The sequence below is a fragment of the Lactuca virosa genome, chromosome 7, assembly GCF_052849685.1.
Source record: "Lactuca virosa cultivar CGN04683 chromosome 7, Lactuca_virosa_CGN04683_v6, whole genome shotgun sequence".
In the NCBI taxonomy this organism is placed as follows: Eukaryota; Viridiplantae; Streptophyta; class Magnoliopsida; order Asterales; family Asteraceae; genus Lactuca; species Lactuca virosa.
In genome coordinates this window covers 61,127,211-61,145,876 of record NC_136432.1, presented here as the reverse complement: position 1 = coordinate 61,145,876, position 18,666 = coordinate 61,127,211, and the positions used below count along the sequence as shown (strand labels likewise).

General features: G+C 36.0%; 1 protein-coding gene across 2 annotated transcripts; it reads left to right on the top strand.

Annotated features, from left to right (window-relative positions):
• Window positions 1-6,879: 6,879 nt before the first annotated feature.
• LOC145124278 (uncharacterized) lies at window positions 6,880-14,881 on the top strand. Of its 2 annotated transcripts, XM_079059551.1 has the most exons (17): window positions 6,880-7,277; window positions 8,692-8,853; window positions 8,954-9,019; window positions 9,103-9,246; window positions 9,498-9,611; window positions 9,842-9,943; window positions 10,064-10,249; window positions 10,517-10,606; window positions 10,699-10,833; window positions 10,931-11,053; window positions 11,533-11,618; window positions 12,258-12,870; window positions 13,018-13,095; window positions 13,177-14,203; window positions 14,374-14,436; window positions 14,526-14,666; window positions 14,747-14,881. In XM_079059551.1, the coding sequence occupies exons 1-14, from the start codon at window positions 7,014-7,016 to the stop codon at window positions 14,197-14,199; spliced, it is 3,186 nt and encodes a 1,061-aa protein (XP_078915677.1). In that variant the 5' UTR covers window positions 6,880-7,013; the 3' UTR covers window positions 14,200-14,203; window positions 14,374-14,436; window positions 14,526-14,666; window positions 14,747-14,881. The 2 variants fall into 2 exon arrangements, with proteins under 2 accessions (XP_078915677.1, XP_078915676.1); XM_079059550.1 differs by having other exon boundaries at window positions 14,526-14,881.
• Window positions 14,882-18,666: the final 3,785 nt, after the last annotated feature.

The following is an 18,666-nucleotide window of genomic DNA, read 5'->3' as shown; positions in this document are numbered from 1 at the left end:
AATGCTAAGCTCATACTATCAGGCATAACCTAAACAGGCTATCTTACTACTGTCTACTCAATACTAGCATGCAATTCTCATAAAGATGAAACACATATATCAGGCACATAAGGCATCCTCCTAGATCCTTAGTCCTATTCTAGCATGCTGTTCTACTGAAACTGAAACTAATAATCATAACATAAACTTGTATGGGTAATTTGGGAGTACTTACTTGAGCTCGGCTGATTGCATGCACCACACCCTTTTCTATTTTCAAAGTTCTTTTCTTTCTAAAAATTCTTTTTGCTTTTCTAAAACTCTTTTCTTTTTAAAAACTTTTTACCACTTCCTTAGTTTGAGTTCAGACACACTCGGGAGTGCGCCCGAATCCCTCAAACCAAGGCTCTGATACCAACTTGTAACGCCCCAAAAATACAGTCTGAAAATTTCGTTTTAAATTAGTAATAAAACCATATTCATCAAACGTCATATAAGAATCATAAACAATGCATATCAAAATATCAAAACAACTGTCAAATATATCAGAGTATAAACATCCCAGGCTGAACAAATGGTGTGTGCACTGCAATCTTCCCGAGCTCCTCTTTTAAAACTGAGTACCTGAAACCAAAACTGAAAACCATAAGCACGAAGCTTAGTGAGCTCCCCCAAACTATCACATACCATACAATAACTCATATATCACATACTGGGCCTCGCCCACTGCATCGGGCCCCACCCGACATCGGACCGAAGTCCGGACTAGCTTAGGCCCCGCCCACTGCATCGGGCCTCGCCCGACGTCGGACCTAAGTCCAGAATAACTTGGGCCCCGCCCACTGCATCTGGCCCCGCCCGACATCGGACCGAAGTCCGGAGTAACTTGGTCCCCGCCCACTGCATCGGGCCCCGCCCAGCATCGGACCGAAGTCCGGAATAAACTGAACATAACATAAACATGAACATATAACATAATCACATATACTGCATCGAGCTTGCCCGGCATCGGACCGGAGTCCGGAACATATAACACATATCAAAAACATGCATGAATCACGAAGACATCAAGCATACATAACTACTTCTCGGGATTGCCCCGACATCAGACCGAAGTCCAGAAAACTGCATCGGACCGAAGTCCGGAACTAACCAGGGCCTTGCCCTCTGCATCGGACCGAAGTCCGGAAACTGACTGAACATAGCATAGCATAATCATAACTACTAGCATAAACACATATACTGCATACTGCATCGGACCGAAGTCCGGAACACATAACACAAGGACATGCTTGAATCACAAAGACATCAAGCACACTGAACTACTGCATCGGACCGAAGTCCGGAACTACTGCTAACTAAACGGGTCGGCATTGTGGCCGTAGACCCGTTCCTACTGGAAGGAAACTCACCTCACACCGCTGAAGTCCCGTAGACACAATCCCACACTGCTGAAGTCCCGCAGACTCAACCTTAGCTGCTGGATGACAGATTCCCGAACCGTCAACACCAAAATAACACCCAATTAATAATTGGGTTCTAACACATAACTATAAATATATACTTTGGATAATTACTACATTACCCCTAGCTTGGCTTACCCAAGCCCAAGGCCCAATCCATAGGCCTAAAGTCAACTAGGGATCAAAGCCCAACATATGGCCCAATTTTCCAAATTGGGCCCAAACCTCTACATGGACTTCCCTTAAGGCCCAATTGTTCAGTCCGGTCCAACATGTCTCATTCTAAGGGCCCAATACCATACAACCATCTAGGCCCAACTATGGCCCATCTATGGCCCAATTTTCCAAATTAGGGTTTCACATAAAATGATAACTAGGGTTAAGTGTCTCTTACTTAACCCATTAAGGACTTAATCCATTAAGTCCTTTACTCTACTAGATAAATGATATGGAAAAATTGGGCTTAATACACAATCCAATCTCAATAGCCCAAAAGTGGGTCCAATAAGTCTAAGGCCCAATTACTCACAATTAGCGTTTTCTAAACCCTAATTAGGGTTTTTCACCCAAACATGGCCCAATAAGCCCAAAACTAATCCTTAAGCCCATTAGGGTTTTGCTAGGCCATTTAGGGTTTGCTTGAGGGGCACCACCCACTACAACCTCGGGTAGTGGTGGTCCATGGCGGCTCACGGCGGCGGCCACCACCTTACGGTGGTGGTTATTTTTATTATTGTTATTATTCAATGCTAATTACAGTTACAAACTTTATCCAAAATAATTCACACACTCACTGACACACACACTAACTAATTCACACACTAATTAACTCACACACACAGCCACACCATGGTGGCCGGCGGCGGTGCTTGGCGGTAGCCACCACCTAACGGTGGTGGTGGTTCTATTTGCATCTTCCGGTCACGCAACACACACACACACGAATTAATACAATACAACAGCATACACACCCGATTCGTGAACTACGAACTCAACCACTCCTAAACGGTGGCGTACGTCGGACATGGCGGTTGGCAGCCACTCTCGGTGACCGCTCGGGGCGGCAGACGGTGGTTGTCGTCGACGAACACGGTAGCGGCATCAGTTAACGGTGGTGGTTGGAACAGCACCGGCAACAGCCGAGTGTGGCTGTGAACAATGACAGAAAAGACGAAGAAGAAGGAATGGTGGCAGCTACTTCAACCGAGGGCAGCGGCTCCTCCATGGCGTGTTTCCTCGGCAAGAAAGGTCACGGTGACCGACGGTGAGCGCGTAATCCAGCAGCAGCAACCACAGCGGCATGGCGGCTGTGACTCGACCCTCCCCACGACCGACTGCGCAGCGCCTCCGCTGGTCTTCATCTTCATTCGCAACGACAAAGGTGACGGCTGCACTTAGCTCGGCAGCTAGCGACCTTGATACAGTGGTGGCGACGCCGGAACATAGGAGAAGGGAAGGCAACGGCTGGGAAAGGGTAGGCACAAGGAGGGTGGCGGCTGGTGATACCCTCTAGGGTTTCTTTTCTCCATGCGATGAGGGAAGGAACGATTATACCCCGTATCCCTTTCAAACTTATGCCCAAAAATACATTTCTGGCCCCTCCCCATCCATTCTTTTTCAAATGAACTCCAAAAGTTACCATATAGCCCCTCATGACAAATTTCTTTCCATCTAGGTACATAATTTACCATTTATACCCTGTCTTCTGAAACCCCTTTCAAATCAAGTCCAATAATTACCAAACGCACACTGACTTCTAAAAACTTTTCAAATTAAATCCAGAACTTACACTTTTAACCCCCAATTTCTAAAATTGTAACAATTAAACCTCGAGACCAACGCCTTGCTATATAGTTTATTGACTTTAGGGCTTCTATATATTTATTTATTTATTTTATAAACGGGGCGTTACAAAAAGACTAAACACCATAAAATTATGAGAGAAGGGAAGTGACTTGCAAAACTCAAAATCTGAGAATGCAAGAGTGTTATTGATGAAGTTAAATAAAGGTCATGATGGTCTATGTATAGCTGAGCAAACCTGCAGAGAAAGCAGATTTGAATTAAGTAAACAAACAAATTTAAACCTAATTCAAATCTCTACCTTATCAGCAGCTATGGACGAAATCATTTAAGGATTTATTCCTTAAATTCATCCACCCTCTTTAGGGTTCCAAAATATTCCAGTTGTTCAACTGTCGGACAATTAATATTCAATCTTTGTATCTATAAATAATTTCCTGATTAATTCTAATTAATTCCAAATTAAGTCAAATTAATTGCAATTAGTTTCTAATTAATTTATCAAGCTATGATAAATTAATAAACTAATTATCTCACTCTCTTAATTTTTTTCTAGTTATTTTAGCTTTTGAGGACAACCTTGAAAGGATTTTGTTATTATTCACAAAATTATACCAATAAGTTATGACATTGGACACCTATTTTCAATAGTTTTTTCACATTTACGATTTTTTGTTTTTGCGATTTGATTTTGAATTGATATTAATGGTGGTGTTGTTGTTCAGTTAGTATTTGATTTTATCATGATTTTCAATCGATATTAATAATGTTTTTTTGTTCTTTACAGTTCAATTGCTGTATCATGTCAAATTTAAGTGACATTGATGTTGATTTCTATTCTTCAACGTTTGAGAATGAAGATGTTGAAATTTCAATGATTCAAGGTATTACTAATTGAATCCTTATGCTATTATGTTATTGTAACGCCCGGTTCCCGGTATGTATTTCAAATTAATTTATTCATTTTTATACAGGAACTCGACGAGTTGGAGCCCCCAAACTCGTCTAGTAGGAATGAAATTTGGACGCGGGATCTAAAGTCTACTCGTCGAGTCGAGAGCCTCAACTCGACGAGTAGGGCTGCCAGAATGAAACCCTAATTTTCAGGGTTTAGCACCCTATTTAAACACCTTAACTCTAATGGTTGGCCTCATTTAAAGCCTCCATCATCCCAAACCCTAGCCAAGAAACCCTAATCCACTTTTGGAGAGTTTTGATCCATTTTGTGCATTCTTTGTGATTTTGAAGCTTGTGAAGGAAAGAGAAGCTTGGGGATTCAAGAAGAAGCCAGTAGATCCAGAGTTTGAGCTGCATTTCTGACTCATTTGAGGTATAAAGTCGATACCTTGGCTTTCTATTACTTAGATCTTCATTAGGGTAGTATGTTGTCACTTTTGGGCCATATTGAAGTCATTTTCGGGATTTGAGTATGTCATGAAGTTGTGACTCCATATCTAGGCACTCATGAGCTTATGAGGCTTAAAGCTGCCAACTTTATCAAGCCTTGGCCCTTCTCCATGCCCTAGATCTATTATATATCTTAGTTTGGTGTTTCTAGCTTCATGACAATATGCATGGACGTAAAGTTAGCAACTTTACGTGGTAACTTAGCCCTAGAGGACCAGATCTATGGTTTGGAAGCGTTGAAATCGATTGGAAGAGACTGAATGGATTTAGACTAAAGGGGACTCGACGAGTTGCTCATCCAACTCGGCGAGTTGGATCGTGGTCCCCCAACTTTTTATGTTATTAAGCAAACTCGTCGAGTCTAGGAGATGACTCAACGAGTTGGCCATGGTTTTGGGTTTTGAAGATTAAAGAACTCGACGAGTTCAAGGATGAACTCGTGTAGTGAAATGTCCCGATTATGTTGATAGGATAAACTCGACGAGTTCGTGCAAGGACTCGACGAGTTGGATCGCGATTTAAGAGGTTTATGATCTATGGGTCTCGACGAGTTGATAGATCAACTCGACGAGTTGAGTCAACTCCAAAAGGTTGACTTTGACTTGGACTTTGACAAGAGTTGACCCTTAAGGGGGTTATGGGTATGAAAGGGTAATTAAAGGAGATTTTTATGTGTAGGAGTCTAAGAGGAGTTGAGTTCAGAGCCGAGGACAGTTCAACTACTTCACGATATTTGATGTGAGTTACCTTCCAGTAGAAGTGGGTCTAAGGCACCAATGCCGACCCACTAGTAGGTGATTATTGTTGAAATGATTGTCTTTGTGATAATTGTCTGGTATGCTACTATCTGTTATGCTTTATGTGCTAGTATGCTATTATGTGATACTAGTAGGAGGGGTGAAATAGTCCCCGGTTACCGGTTAAAAGAGACCGAGGGGGTAGACAGTACCCATATATGCCTAGCAACATGCTTATGATATGTTATTATGTGGTAGTGGTAGGGGTGAAATAGTCCCCGTAACCGGTTGAGATAAACCGAAGGGGTAGGTCGGACACCCCGGTATGTCTGACAATGGTAGGTTAGGCACCCCGGTATGCCTAGCAGGGGTAGGTTGAGCACCCCGGTATGCTCAGCAGGGTAGGTCGGGCACCCAGATATGCCTGACAATATGTTTATTCTATGGTATGTGGTATGATGGGGGAACTCACTAAGCTTCGTGCTTACGGTTTACAGTTTTGGTTTCAGGTACCTCTTCTTCGAAAAGAAAGGAGCCGGCATGACTGCAGCGCATCCCACACTCGATTTTCCGCACATGAGACTCTTGGGATTTGTACTCTGACATTATTTTCTTATGATATGTTTTGAGAGATATTTGACTTGGAGTTTTTATGATATGAGATAACATTGGTAGTATTTTCAGTAAAATGTGCTTTATGAATCTTTAATTTAAAAATAAAATTTTTGGTCTTAAATTTTGGAATGTTACCGTTATACTCATATATTAATAAACAATGCCTTTTTTTATTTGGTATATTAGGAAAATGTTTAGTTTGTTATTCGTATATTCATATATGAACAACTATTATATTTGTGCTTAAAAATATTAGATTGTTATTCTTAATAATCATACGCAATTAAGAAGTATATTTATAGTATATTGTTTTTTAACTTTATTAATTTAGGTGATGATCATGTAGTCATATATGAATCTCTTAATGTCAAAGGTATTGTTTATTTATTACTCATTTCAACAAGAAAATCAAAAGAAGAATTACCGATTTTAAAAAAGTTTGAAGGAGTTTTATTTGACGGCGGCATGATGTGCGTCGACGGTGTGTGATGACGGCCGACTGTGTGTGGTGGGCGCCGATGCTCATTGGAGATGCAAGAAGAAGAGAAGGAAGGATGCTGGTGTTCGCTAGATGTAAGAAGAGAAAGAACGTGTATGGTTAAGGGAAAAAAAGGAATGTGTCATTTTTTTTCTTTCTTATATCAGAATGAGTCCGGATCGAATAATTGCTAATTTCGGATTTATATGCCAAAATAAAATGTAATCAAACCCTTTTAAATCAGATAGATTTAGAGCTATCACTTGTTAAGAAGCAATAAGAAGATAAACAAACCGAACTTAGATTAATCACATATGGTATTTTTGTATTTTCGTGAATTCAGTTTTTTTAAATATATTTGGAAAAAGGATTTAAATCAAGTGTCCGTCCTAGAATTTTCTTTTTTTCCTTCTGACCGATCGGCAAAACGTTCCCACAAATAGTCACTGTTCCAACTTCCAAGTTCCACGTTCCAACTTCCAAGTTCATAAACGCAATCGGTTTGTCCTTGTAGCATACGATCTAAGCACGATGAGATTTTTCAGCAGGAGCACTTCCAATGACTCGTCTCAACAATCGCCGTCGACTCCGTCTTCTTCAACTCCTCTTTTTTCACCATCCACTTCCGTCGCTTCTGGCCCTGCAAGGCCCATTCGTCTCGTCTATTGCGACGAGAGAGGAAAGTTTCAGATGGATCCCGAAGCTGTTTCTCTTCTTCAGCTTGTTAAAGAACCCATCGGCGTGGTTTCAGTCTGTGGTCGTGCTCGCCAAGGCAAGAGTTATATCTTAAATCAGGTACTTTTCGATCTCTTTCAAGGGGAGACCTTGGGTTTTGTAGAAATACTTCATGCCTGATTCCTTTCTTTATGGTCGTAATTTTGAAATTAGGGTTTTAATGTAGCCATTACTTACGAAACTGGTTAATTCAGTATAAATGTAGTAATAAGTAGCTAATTGGCACCTGTTTTAGTTGTTACCAAGTAATGAGTAATTGAACCATGATTTGTGCATACTTAATTATTATGAAGCTAGGGTTTAAGGAGGACTATAGAATCATTATTGGGAAATTTGTTACGTTAATTGCTATGGGGTTGATTATAGGTTATGTAGATTAGTTGAATTGGTCCAGTACGACAAATTTGGAGTGCCATTTATTTCATTCATAACAGTTCACTATCCATGCTTTTTTCCTTGCTTCCTGAGCAAGTTTGATTGTTTTAATCAAAATTAATGATGCATAGCTGGTTAGCTACTGGGTTTGTGGTTTTTGAACAATTTTATGCTTATTCTAGTCTTCTAGAGTTAGGGTTTTGGATGGTGTGGCTATGAAGTATGAAGAGCTGGTTACATAGGGCTAAGTTAATATTAGAAGGTATAGTTTATTAAGAATGCTCTCTATACTTATAACACTTCAGATTTAGTATGCAGTATAGCTCTAGATGTTCGATGTAAGTTGTAATAAAGAACTGCAAAAGCTGTTGGTTCTTATGTAAATATGTAACGCACTCTATCCTATTGATAATAAGTTTTAGGTCAAGAAGTGAAGAAATTATACGCTCAATCAAGACAGAATAAATAAAAATTAAGGGTAAAATCTATAGAATGTTTGATTCATCAAGGATTGTTTACCAATATGAAGGCAATTAGCATATGCCATTTAGTTAATCGTCTAACATCGTTTGCTTCATGAATGGAGTTGATATTGCTAAGTTTTGATGAATATGGAATTATGGATAGAGTTCAACTACAGGAGTAGTCAAATTATTCAAAAAAATCAAATTAAAAAGTGAAACCTTCTTTTTTGATATTTGTGAGGCTCCCAATATAAGTGAAGTTCATCGGTTCAAAACTGGGAAAGTAAACTTCTTTTTGAGAGACCATGTCCGGATTTATAGAAGCTATTAGCATCTGGTGTTACATAATAGTTAGAAACATGTTATATTGATAGATTAAACCGGCTCTGGTGCATCAATGATTTGTAGCTGCAGGCTACATGATGACATAATTTGTAGTATATTAGCATTGTATTTTTCTATTTATGAAAAAGATACATTTTCACATGTTGCTTTATTGATCTGGATTTTCGGTACATGTTACATCTATTAATGCCATGCCTCTTTTATAACATGTTAGTTTCCACCTTCATGATAAGTGGCAAAGTTGATGAAGTTTATTCGTATATAATTAGGCTGCATTTTAATCTTTGTAGCTTCTTGGAAGGAGTAGTGGATTTAAGGTGGCATCAACTCATCGCCCTTGCACAAAAGGGCTTTGGCTGTGGAGTACTCCTTTAAAAAGAACTGCCCTTGATGGAACTGAGTACAATCTTCTATTGATTGATAGCGAAGGAATTGATGCCTATGATCAAACGGTTGGCTTGACTTCTTATAAAATATTTTAGAGCCTCTATGTTAAATTGTATGATGATATTTATTATTTCTATTTCTATTTCTATCCATTTCATTTTACAGGGAACATACAGCACACAGATCTTCTCTCTTGCTGTACTCTTATCAAGCATGTTCATATATAATCAGGTTGGTTTTTTTTGTTAATCACATTGATTCATTCTATGCATGGTTGTTATTTCATCTCATTGTTCATGTCTTTTTTATGTCAGATGGGAGGTATAGATGAGGCTGCACTTGATCGTCTCTCTCTTGTAACCGAAATGACAAAGCATATTCGTGTCAGAGCCTCGGGGGGTAAAACCACAGCTTCTGAACTTGGACAATTCTCCCCAATCTTTGTGTGGCTTCTAAGGGTACATTCATACTGATTCATGCGACTTTGTTTTTTTCGACTGCGTTTGTTACACACGACATCTAGAAAAGCTTTCTAGGGTTATTTTTGATCATTAGGAGGGCATTTACGTCTTTTGTACAAATGAGAGATCCCTCCCCCACCTTTTTCGGTGGGACAAAAAGTTTTAATTTTATCCTATGTGGCAAATGGGGCCATACTGGTCTTCTTTTATTATGTACTTTTTTCTTATCACCATGTTCCAAATTGCAGGATTTCTATTTGGATTTGGTTGAGGATAATAGGAAAATAACACCTCGTGACTACCTAGAGCTTGCTTTGAGGCCAGTAGAAGGTGGTGGAAGAGATGTTTCAGCCAAAAATGAGGTCTTTCCTTCCGTTTAATCTCCATTGTTCAAAACAAAAATTAATATCTTTGAAATTATGTTATTGAAGTACACTATAAATTGAGGCACCAAAAACCATTGATAAGCAAACTACTACTACACCACTTGGTTCATGTAGTGGATGGTTTAAACTTTAAGATTATAAATATGTTTAACTTTTCACATGTTCTTTCTTAAATTCCTGAACAAATGGTAATCTATAATTTATAGATTCGAGAATCCATCCGAGCTCTCTTTCCAGATAGGGATTGTTTCACTCTTGTGAGACCTTTGAGCAATGAGAATGAGCTCCAGCGGCTTGACCAAATATCGGTAAGTAATCTTTTTCATATGTACAAAAAGTATTAATATTCATTACACTTTTTATATATCATGCATCTTAGGAAGATTGTCTCTAACATTAGTTATCCCAAATCTTACTCACACGTGTAGATGGAGAAATTGAGGCCAGAGTTCAAAGCAGGACTGGATGAGTTAACAAGGTTTGTGTTCGAGAGAACTAGGCCCAAGCAGCTGGGGTCCACGGTTATGAATGGACCTATTTTTGCTGGCATCACTCAGTCTTTTCTAGATGCTCTCAATAACGGTGCAGTTCCTACAATCACTTCCTCATGGCAGGTTAGTTCTTTAAGGCTGTGTTTTTTTGCTTTATGTTGTAGAAGTATCAAGTATCAGGTTGATGTTGTATTGATAATCCAATTTTAAGGAAAAAGATACAGCATAAGATAGTATTGGACATTGAAATGATAGCTTGATCAAAATAATGGGAAAGTTTCCTTTTTCCTGACTTTCTCTATTAAGTCGTTTATTTCTGCATCTAGTCAATAAGAAACATCCATATCTTTATTGGATAATTTCAACTTCTCAACTATTCATTTATTTCAGAGTGTTGAAGAAACAGAATGCCAAAAGGCATTGGAATATGCTACTGAAGTTTACAAGTCTTCTTTCGATCGTACACGACCCCCTGAGGAAGTATGTTTTTTTGAAATCTTCATTAGTTTTTGTTTTTCCTTTTTTACCCTTTGGTCACCTGATATAACTGTTCACTTTTCGAATGCTTGTAGGCTGCATTACGAGAAACACATGAAGAGGCTGTTCAGAAAGCTGTGGCTGCTTTTAATTCTACTGCAGTAGGGGCGGGCTCCGCTAGGCAAAGATGTGAAAAGCGTCTTCGTGTATTTTTCACGAAGGAATTTGAGGTAGCTTTTCTGGCAAAAAATGCAATGCTTAATTCCTTTTGGAAAGAGTCCTTTCTTTACCTATTTGCTTAATACATGTTATAAACTATTGATGCAGGATTATAAAAGGGAGGCCTTTATGAAGGCTTACATGCAATGCTCAAATGCCATACAAAAAATGGAGAAAGAACTAAGAGCAGCTTGTCAAGCTCCAGCTGCAAAGTTTGATAATATTCTGAAGGTAAATTTATGTTACTGACTCAGAAACTACAGTTGGGTTGTTGGGAGGGAAACTCTGACTTTTTTTTTCCATGATAAATGATGTCTAGAAGTTTTATAGAAAAAAATGGCATGCTTGAGAAAATGGAAGGAAAAAATAATGAGGGCAAATCTGTAAAAAGTTAGGACTTAATGGAGAAAGCTTATTTTCTCTAGATTTCTCTATTAGGTCATTGTTTCTGCATTAAGTTGCAACCAACGTCTATTAAATTTTCATTAACCACCGAAAGATAACTAATGAACACTTAAAAATTAAATGACATTATACATTTATAATTCCATCATTTTCATGACTTCATGATTTTTAAATTTATAGTATGCTAATTGCCAAAACCATCTCTTCTTTAACTTTTTTGGGTTCATATTGTTGTAAGTTTTTTTAGATCTTAGTATTGTATTGATCCTAAAAGTACACAATTGTTTTGTTTTTGTCGGATATAGGTTCTTGATCAGCTGTTAAGCAGCTATGAAGCAACTGCTTATGGTCCAGAAAAGTGGCAGAAACTAGCTTCTTTTTTACGGCAAAGGTTTTGCTTTTATATTTTTTATCAAATGCGATAAATAGCAATGTACTTTCATTGATTTGTTTATTGTAGCATGCTACTTTCATTTCTTCCTAATAGTATTACAACATTTACTTTGTAAAGTCTACCCAGTTATAGCAATGTCACCCAAATATAAAGCAATTTTCACTTTTGTAATTTGGTAGATTTGTCAATGTATAATGTCTTAATAAGAAAAATTGAAAGTACAACACTGCAATTGAGCAATTTTTAAAGTACGATGCCTTAATAAGAAACAGAGTAAATTTCAAAAATTGGTCCTTAAGCTTTCTGATTATGCTAAACCTTTTTCAGTTTTGGTCCTTATTTGAAGGTTTCATTCATTTTGGTCCTTGAGACTTTCTGTTTGTCTTGTATTACAGGGACCAAAGTCAATATGAAACCTTAAAATAAGGACCAAATTTAAATAAAAAAGATTCAGCTTTGGACTAAACATAGTGAAAATTAGAAAGCATAGGAACCATCTTTGTAAGTTACTCTAAGAAAAAAGTTGGAAGTACAATGCTGTAATAGAAAAAAAAGATGAAAGTATAATTTTAAGCTCACTTTCTTTGCTAGTTTTTCTCTAGATTTTAACATTTTTCTTTTTCTTTGACGTTTAAGCTTGGAAGGTCCAGTTCTCGACTTTGTGAAGAAACAGATAGACCACATCACCTCAGAAAAAAGCTCCCTCCACTTAAAATGCCGCTCAATTGAAGACAAAATGGGATTACTCACAAAACAACTAGAAGCAAGTGAGAAATACAAATCCGATTACATAAAACGCTATGAAGATGCCATTAAAGACAAAAACAAGCTTGCAGAAGAGTACATGACTCGAATATCCGATCTCAAAAACAACTCGAGCTCATTAGAAGAAAAATACTCCAACTTATCAAGAACACTGGAATCAGCCAAAAGAGAATCCATGGAATGGAAAAGAAAATATGACGTAGCATTATCTAAGCAGAAAGCCGGGGAAGAACAAGCTTCATCTGAAGTAGCGAATTTGAAGATGAGGAGTAGTGCAGCTGAAACAAGACTGGCGGCTGCCCGGGAACAAACGGTGGCGGCTCAAGAGGAGGCGGTGGAGTGGAAACGGAAGTATGACGTGGCGGTAAGGGAGGCCAAGAGCGCGCTTGAGAAGGCGGCGGCGGTTCAAGATCGCGCGAGTAAACAAACACAGAACCGTGAGGATGCTCTACGGGCGGAATTTGCATGCACGTTAGCTGACAAGGTGACACCTCTCTCTCTCTCTCTAATGGTTTATCATCATGAGGAGGGCATTTATGTCTTTTGCACAGACAAAACACTTGTTTTATATTTTAGTGGGGATAAAGAATTGAAACCTGATTTTTATTCAACTGCAAATGAAATTTTGTAGGAAGCGGAAATAAAAAGTAAGGCTGCAAAGATTGATCAGGCGGAGCAGCGTGTAACTACTTTGAGGTTGGAGTTGAAGGTGAGATTCTTATAAATAGCTAACCATAATGGAAATCGTTTTTCATGCATTATATTTAATATCTTGTACTCTAATTCTCAGGCTGCAGAGTCAAAAATAAAAAGCTACGATTCAGAAATATCCGCATTAAAATCCGACATCAAGGAATTAAGCAAACAGTTAGAAACCGCAAACGCAACAGCTCAATCATACGAAAGAGAGTCGAGAATTCTAGAACAAGAACGAATCCATTTACAACAAAAATACAGATCCGAATTTGACCGATTCGAAGAAGTCCAAGAAAGATGCAGAACCGCAGAAAAAGAAACAAAAAGAGCAACCGAGTTAGCCGACATCGCCCGGGCAGAAGCCATGGCTGCCCAAAAAGACAAAAACGAAATCCAACGCTTAGCCACTGACCGGCTGACCCAACTCACAAAACTCCAACAACACATCGAAACCCTTTCCCGCCAAAAAACCGACTTATCACACGAATTAAACCAATTCCAATCCGCTGAAATGGACGCGATATCCAAAGTCTCGATTCTAGAAGCAAGAGTCGAAGAAAGGGAAAAAGAGATAGAAAATTTATTGAATACCAACAACGAACAACGCGCGAATACGGTTCAAGTCCTTGAAAGTTTATTGGAAACCGAACGGGCAGCTCGGGCAGAAGCTACAAACCGGGCAGAAGCGCTTTCGGTTCAACTACAAGCCACACAAGGGAAGCTCGATTTGTTACAACAACAAATGACAACGATTCGGCTTAATGAATCTGCTTTGGATAACAAACTTAGAACCGCTTCACAAAAAAGGGTTCGGGTTGAAGAAGGAGAACATGAAATGGGGACAGATTCAGTTCAGGAGATTGGTAGGGGGAATAAGAGGTCGAGGAGCACGAATAGTCCGTTGAAATTTGGTTTGAGTGAAGATGGTGGTTCGGTTTTTAAAGGGTATGATGGTAATTATAGTCAAGAAACGGAAGATTACTCGAAATTTACTGTTGTAAAGTTGAAGCAAGAGCTCACGAAGCATAATTTTGGTGCGGAGTTGCTTCAGTTGAAGAATCCTAATAAGAAAGAGCTTGTGGCTCTTTATGAAAGATGTGTTCTTGGGAAAGAATGAAACGGTTAGTTTACCTACCAAATTGTTACTTTTTACCCATAATGAAAATGTGCTTGTAATTGTGCTTACATTTCTATACTGATATAGGCAATGTATATTATTTGTTATATTATGTGTATAGAAATGTAAGAATGTTGCTCTTATGGGTAAGTGAATTGAATAATTTTTGTGCAGGGTTGATTCAATGAAAGAAAATCCCAACTGGTGGCAGTCTCGTTCTACAGAAATCATAAAACCGTAAATTTATTGACTTTGAGTGTGATTTATTTGATGTATGTTTTAGTATAGTTAAAATTGGCGTTTTTTTTTTTTTTTTTTGATCACAGGTGTGTTATCGATAGGGTTAATTTATCTTTATATATTCTGGTTTTTGGTGGGGGTGGTGGAGGGTTTTTCTGTGTTGGTTTTTGGTTTGGTGGAGGTGAAAAGACTGATTTAGAATGACTGCTGTGTAGGATTGACCAATGGTAAGTAATGTTTTCAAGACTTTTTAGACGTTATTATTTTTTTTTTTGTTAATTTAGTTTAATGTAAATTTGGTTTGAAGGTGTGTTGAAACTTGAAAGATGATCTGAGTTGTTATAGACATTATTGTAGCTGACAAATGGATAAGAATTGAGAAAATGTTTCCACCCGTCCGTGGTATTTTAAAATGTATGTGAGGTCTCATGTTTGAGTTTTATGTTCTTTTCCATATTTGGTTGCCTTTTTTTTTTTTTAATGAACTTTTGCATCTCAATCTCAACCATTAGACTCCTGAAAAAGAACATAAATAAATGATCAAAATATTAAAGAAATAAAATTTGAACTATTTGTTGTTTTAAATGGTAAAAGTGGATTGTAGAATTGATAAAATTTAATAGATGTATCTCTATTTTATATAAAAATATAAAAACAAACTAAAATATATTAATATTTTATGATTTTTTATAGCATATCATCGTAAAACATGTAAGATTCGTGTTTAGAATAAAAGGTTGAATGTTTAATGGTAAACTAATATGTAAGTCTAGAAGTATGATTAAGGAGTGTCTGTTTGTTGTTCTTTTATTTAAAAAAAAAAAACTTTTTTAATAGTGTTGGAACATAGCTTGCAAAAAATGTTCATATAAAAGTTATGGTAGGTTCCATAAAAGTCATTAACTTTTACAAAAAATGTGTGTGTTTTTTTTATTTTATTTTAAATTTAATTATAAATTGGACATTAGTTTATAAATTTGTTACCACTTAACCGGTCAACCTGGTTGCTAATTTTTTTTTGAACGAAACCCAATTGTCAACTAATGTAGCCATTTTGATGATGTGACATGATAACGTGACACTATATGATCGACGTCATTCTACGTGTCAAAATTGAAAAAAAAATCTAAGACATGTTGTCTTTTGCGTAATTTCCAAAATATAGTAATTTTTTGAAAAAACTTTAATATAACAAATGTATATGAAATGACTTTTGTGATAGCTAACCAAAATATAGTGACTTACGAATTTTCCAATATATAGTGATTAAAAAAAACTTTAAAATTAATATCAAATGTATTTGAAATAATTTTTGTAATTGTTATCCAAAATATATGGACTTCTGTGAAGTTTCCATTAATGACAAATATGTAAGTTTAGAATAAAAGGTTAAATGCTAATGGTGAAAAAAATATGTAAATTTAGAAGTATGATTAAGAAGTGTTTGTTCGTTTTATTTTATTTTTTTGGACCATAGCTTGCAAAAGATGTTCATGTAAAATTAGGGTAAATTCCACAAAAGTCATTAAGTTTTACAAAAATTCGAACCAATTTGTTATAATTCTAACCATGGTTGACACACGAGATAATATTTTTGATGATATTACATTCTGACATGACACGATGACGTGACATTATATATAGTGACATCATATACAACGTGTTAAAATTGAAAAAAAAATCTAAAATGTAATTACTTTTGTAATAGTTATCGAAAATATAATTATTTTTGTGAAATTTCCAAGATATAGTGATTTTTTTTTGAAAAAACAAAGATAACATATATATTTGAAATATTTGAAATGATTTTTGTGATAATTATACAAAATATAGTGACTTTTATGAAGTCTCCAAGAATGATAGTATTGATAAATTAGTTATGCTTTAAAGTACTTTTACTTTGTTTCACAACTTAAAAAAAATCAATAGATATTTAGTTTAAAAAATATTTATGTTTAATATATATATATATATATATATATATATATATATATATATATATATATATATATATATGGAAAAGTGAATATACCTAACAACCATATATAAGCTTATATACCTAACCTTTAAACTACAATGTAATTATTTGTTTATTTACGCTTAATATATCCACATAAATCGCCTACGAACAAAATCAAATATTAAATTAATAAAACTAATGCATACAAGTTGATTAATTATTCAATTGATTAGCGATTAGCACCATTAATGCATAGTTTGATTCCTCACGGGAGGAGTAAAGATAAAGAAATAGAAAATTAATGGAACAAATGATTTCACAAATGATCAAACATGAATTCCAAAATCACCATTAATGTATTATTAATGTGTATAGATGCCTAATTGGAAAATCGCATAAGTTTCACATTTTAATTCTCACTTACGTTCGTGATAAAAGAAAATCACAGAAGTATGGTATCTTAATTCCCACTTACAGCAAGCAGCAACATTCAATTGAGCTGTCGATTAATTCGATTGAGAATAATCAGTCAAATTTCAAGATATAATTACGTTTCTTTGATATAATTAAGGAAGTTATTATTTTAATTAAAATTTAGAATAATCAGATTTGTGGAAATCAACCAAAACGATGTAGTTTAAAGGTTAGGTATATAAGCTTATATAAGGTTGTTAGGTATATTCACTTTTCCCTATATATATATATATATATATATATATATATATATATATATATATATATATATATATATATATATATATGTGTGTGTGTGTGTGTGTGTGTGTGTGTGTGTCACACCCCCAAACCAAGGATGACGGAAACGTCCGGGGGTGGAGGACTTCATGTATAGTATCATAACAACAAATTGCAATAGTGATCAAAGTAAACACAACCAACATAAATATAATTGAAAGAGTTACATCATTGAATGCGTTTACATGTTTCCAAATCAATTACATTATGTTGACAAAAATGAAATGTTTGACGCTTTACGTCCCATCCTCAAAAGCACTTGGTTACCTGTTTATTGATTTCCTTATAATACAAGTAGTTTTGAAAGAGTGTCAACAATTAAGTTGGTGAGTTCATAAGCTTTTGAAAGCGATGCTAAAATCCTTTTCTTGTAAGTATGATGTTTGTTCAAGAAAGATCCCATATTTTCTTATGTAATGCATTGTAGCCTTAAAAATCAAGACCGAAGTGTACAAGTATTTTACCATACTTAAAGTAATTTTACGCAAGTTTAAATCGACGTAAACTCGTTAAATTTAGAAGTAAAACCCGCAAATCTTATGTTTTGTTAATACCACATGTGAGTTATTATAACCATACTATGACTCAGACGGCCTCGTAATACGACGTTCTTCAGGCGTCGCAAGTTAAATGACACTTGTCACCACAGACCTGCCGGTCTAGCTGTTGCATGCAGCTCAGGTGTGGGTTTGTCAGACCCAATATAGATCTATACACAACTATCACGTTCTCCCTACAAGAGACTCTGGTTACAATTTACAGGACTTTTGATTTTGTTACTTGGATGTAACACGAAGCGAATGTCTCACAAATTTATTCATTAACAGATTTACGTGAACTGAAAACCTTTGGTAAAGAGTTTGAAATGTAATGAAACATAAACTATACCTATTATAGTTTATTATAATCGTTTGTAATGTAAAGCAATATAAACTATTCTTCCGTAGTTTATCAAATGTTTGTATGAAATGGATGTAAACTTTGTTTATAACCTTAAACTAATTACAATACTTGTGAAGGTAAAATCCATTTGTTTTCTGGTGTATGTCATTACACTAAGACGAAATGACATATAATGTAAAAACATATATTCACATAATGATACACACCTTGCTTAACAAGTTACAAGGTGCAAATGAAATTGATAGCATTTTTCTAGTATTAATATTTCTATTCTGTTGTTAGAAATTTTATAGAAAAATCATCAAAGATCCAAATCAAAATCTGTAAATTCTGAGAGTTTGGAAAACGAGTCTAGTTTGTTCATAAATTTTATTATGATTTTTAGTGACCTCCAACTTGTGTAAAAAGGTCCTTAATCACAGATTGGTCCGGATTTGTTCTTGAAATGATAGACAGTTTTGTAAAAATCACCATAAATTGTAGAAAAATCGTATGGAGATGTGCAAGTAGTCATTTTAAAGGTATGAACCTGAACTATTTGCACCTAATACAGTTTTGAAAACTAAAATGTTTAAGTTGACCAAAACAGTCCGTGAATGGAATTAAACTTT

What these genes read in the sequence shown, in the direction of transcription:
- LOC145124278 (XM_079059551.1), top strand. Translation starts at nt 7,014, where the DNA reads ATGAGATTTTTCAGCAGGAGCACTTCCAATGACTCGTCTCAACAATCG. An exon ending in TTTTCACGAAGGAATTTGAG is followed by an intron (nt 10,834 to 10,930) that starts GTAGCTTTTCTG and finishes CTATTGATGCAG; the next exon opens with GATTATAAAAGGGAGGCCTT. An exon ending in CTTTGAGGTTGGAGTTGAAG is followed by an intron (nt 13,096 to 13,176) that starts GTGAGATTCTTA and finishes TCTAATTCTCAG; the next exon opens with GCTGCAGAGTCAAAAATAAA.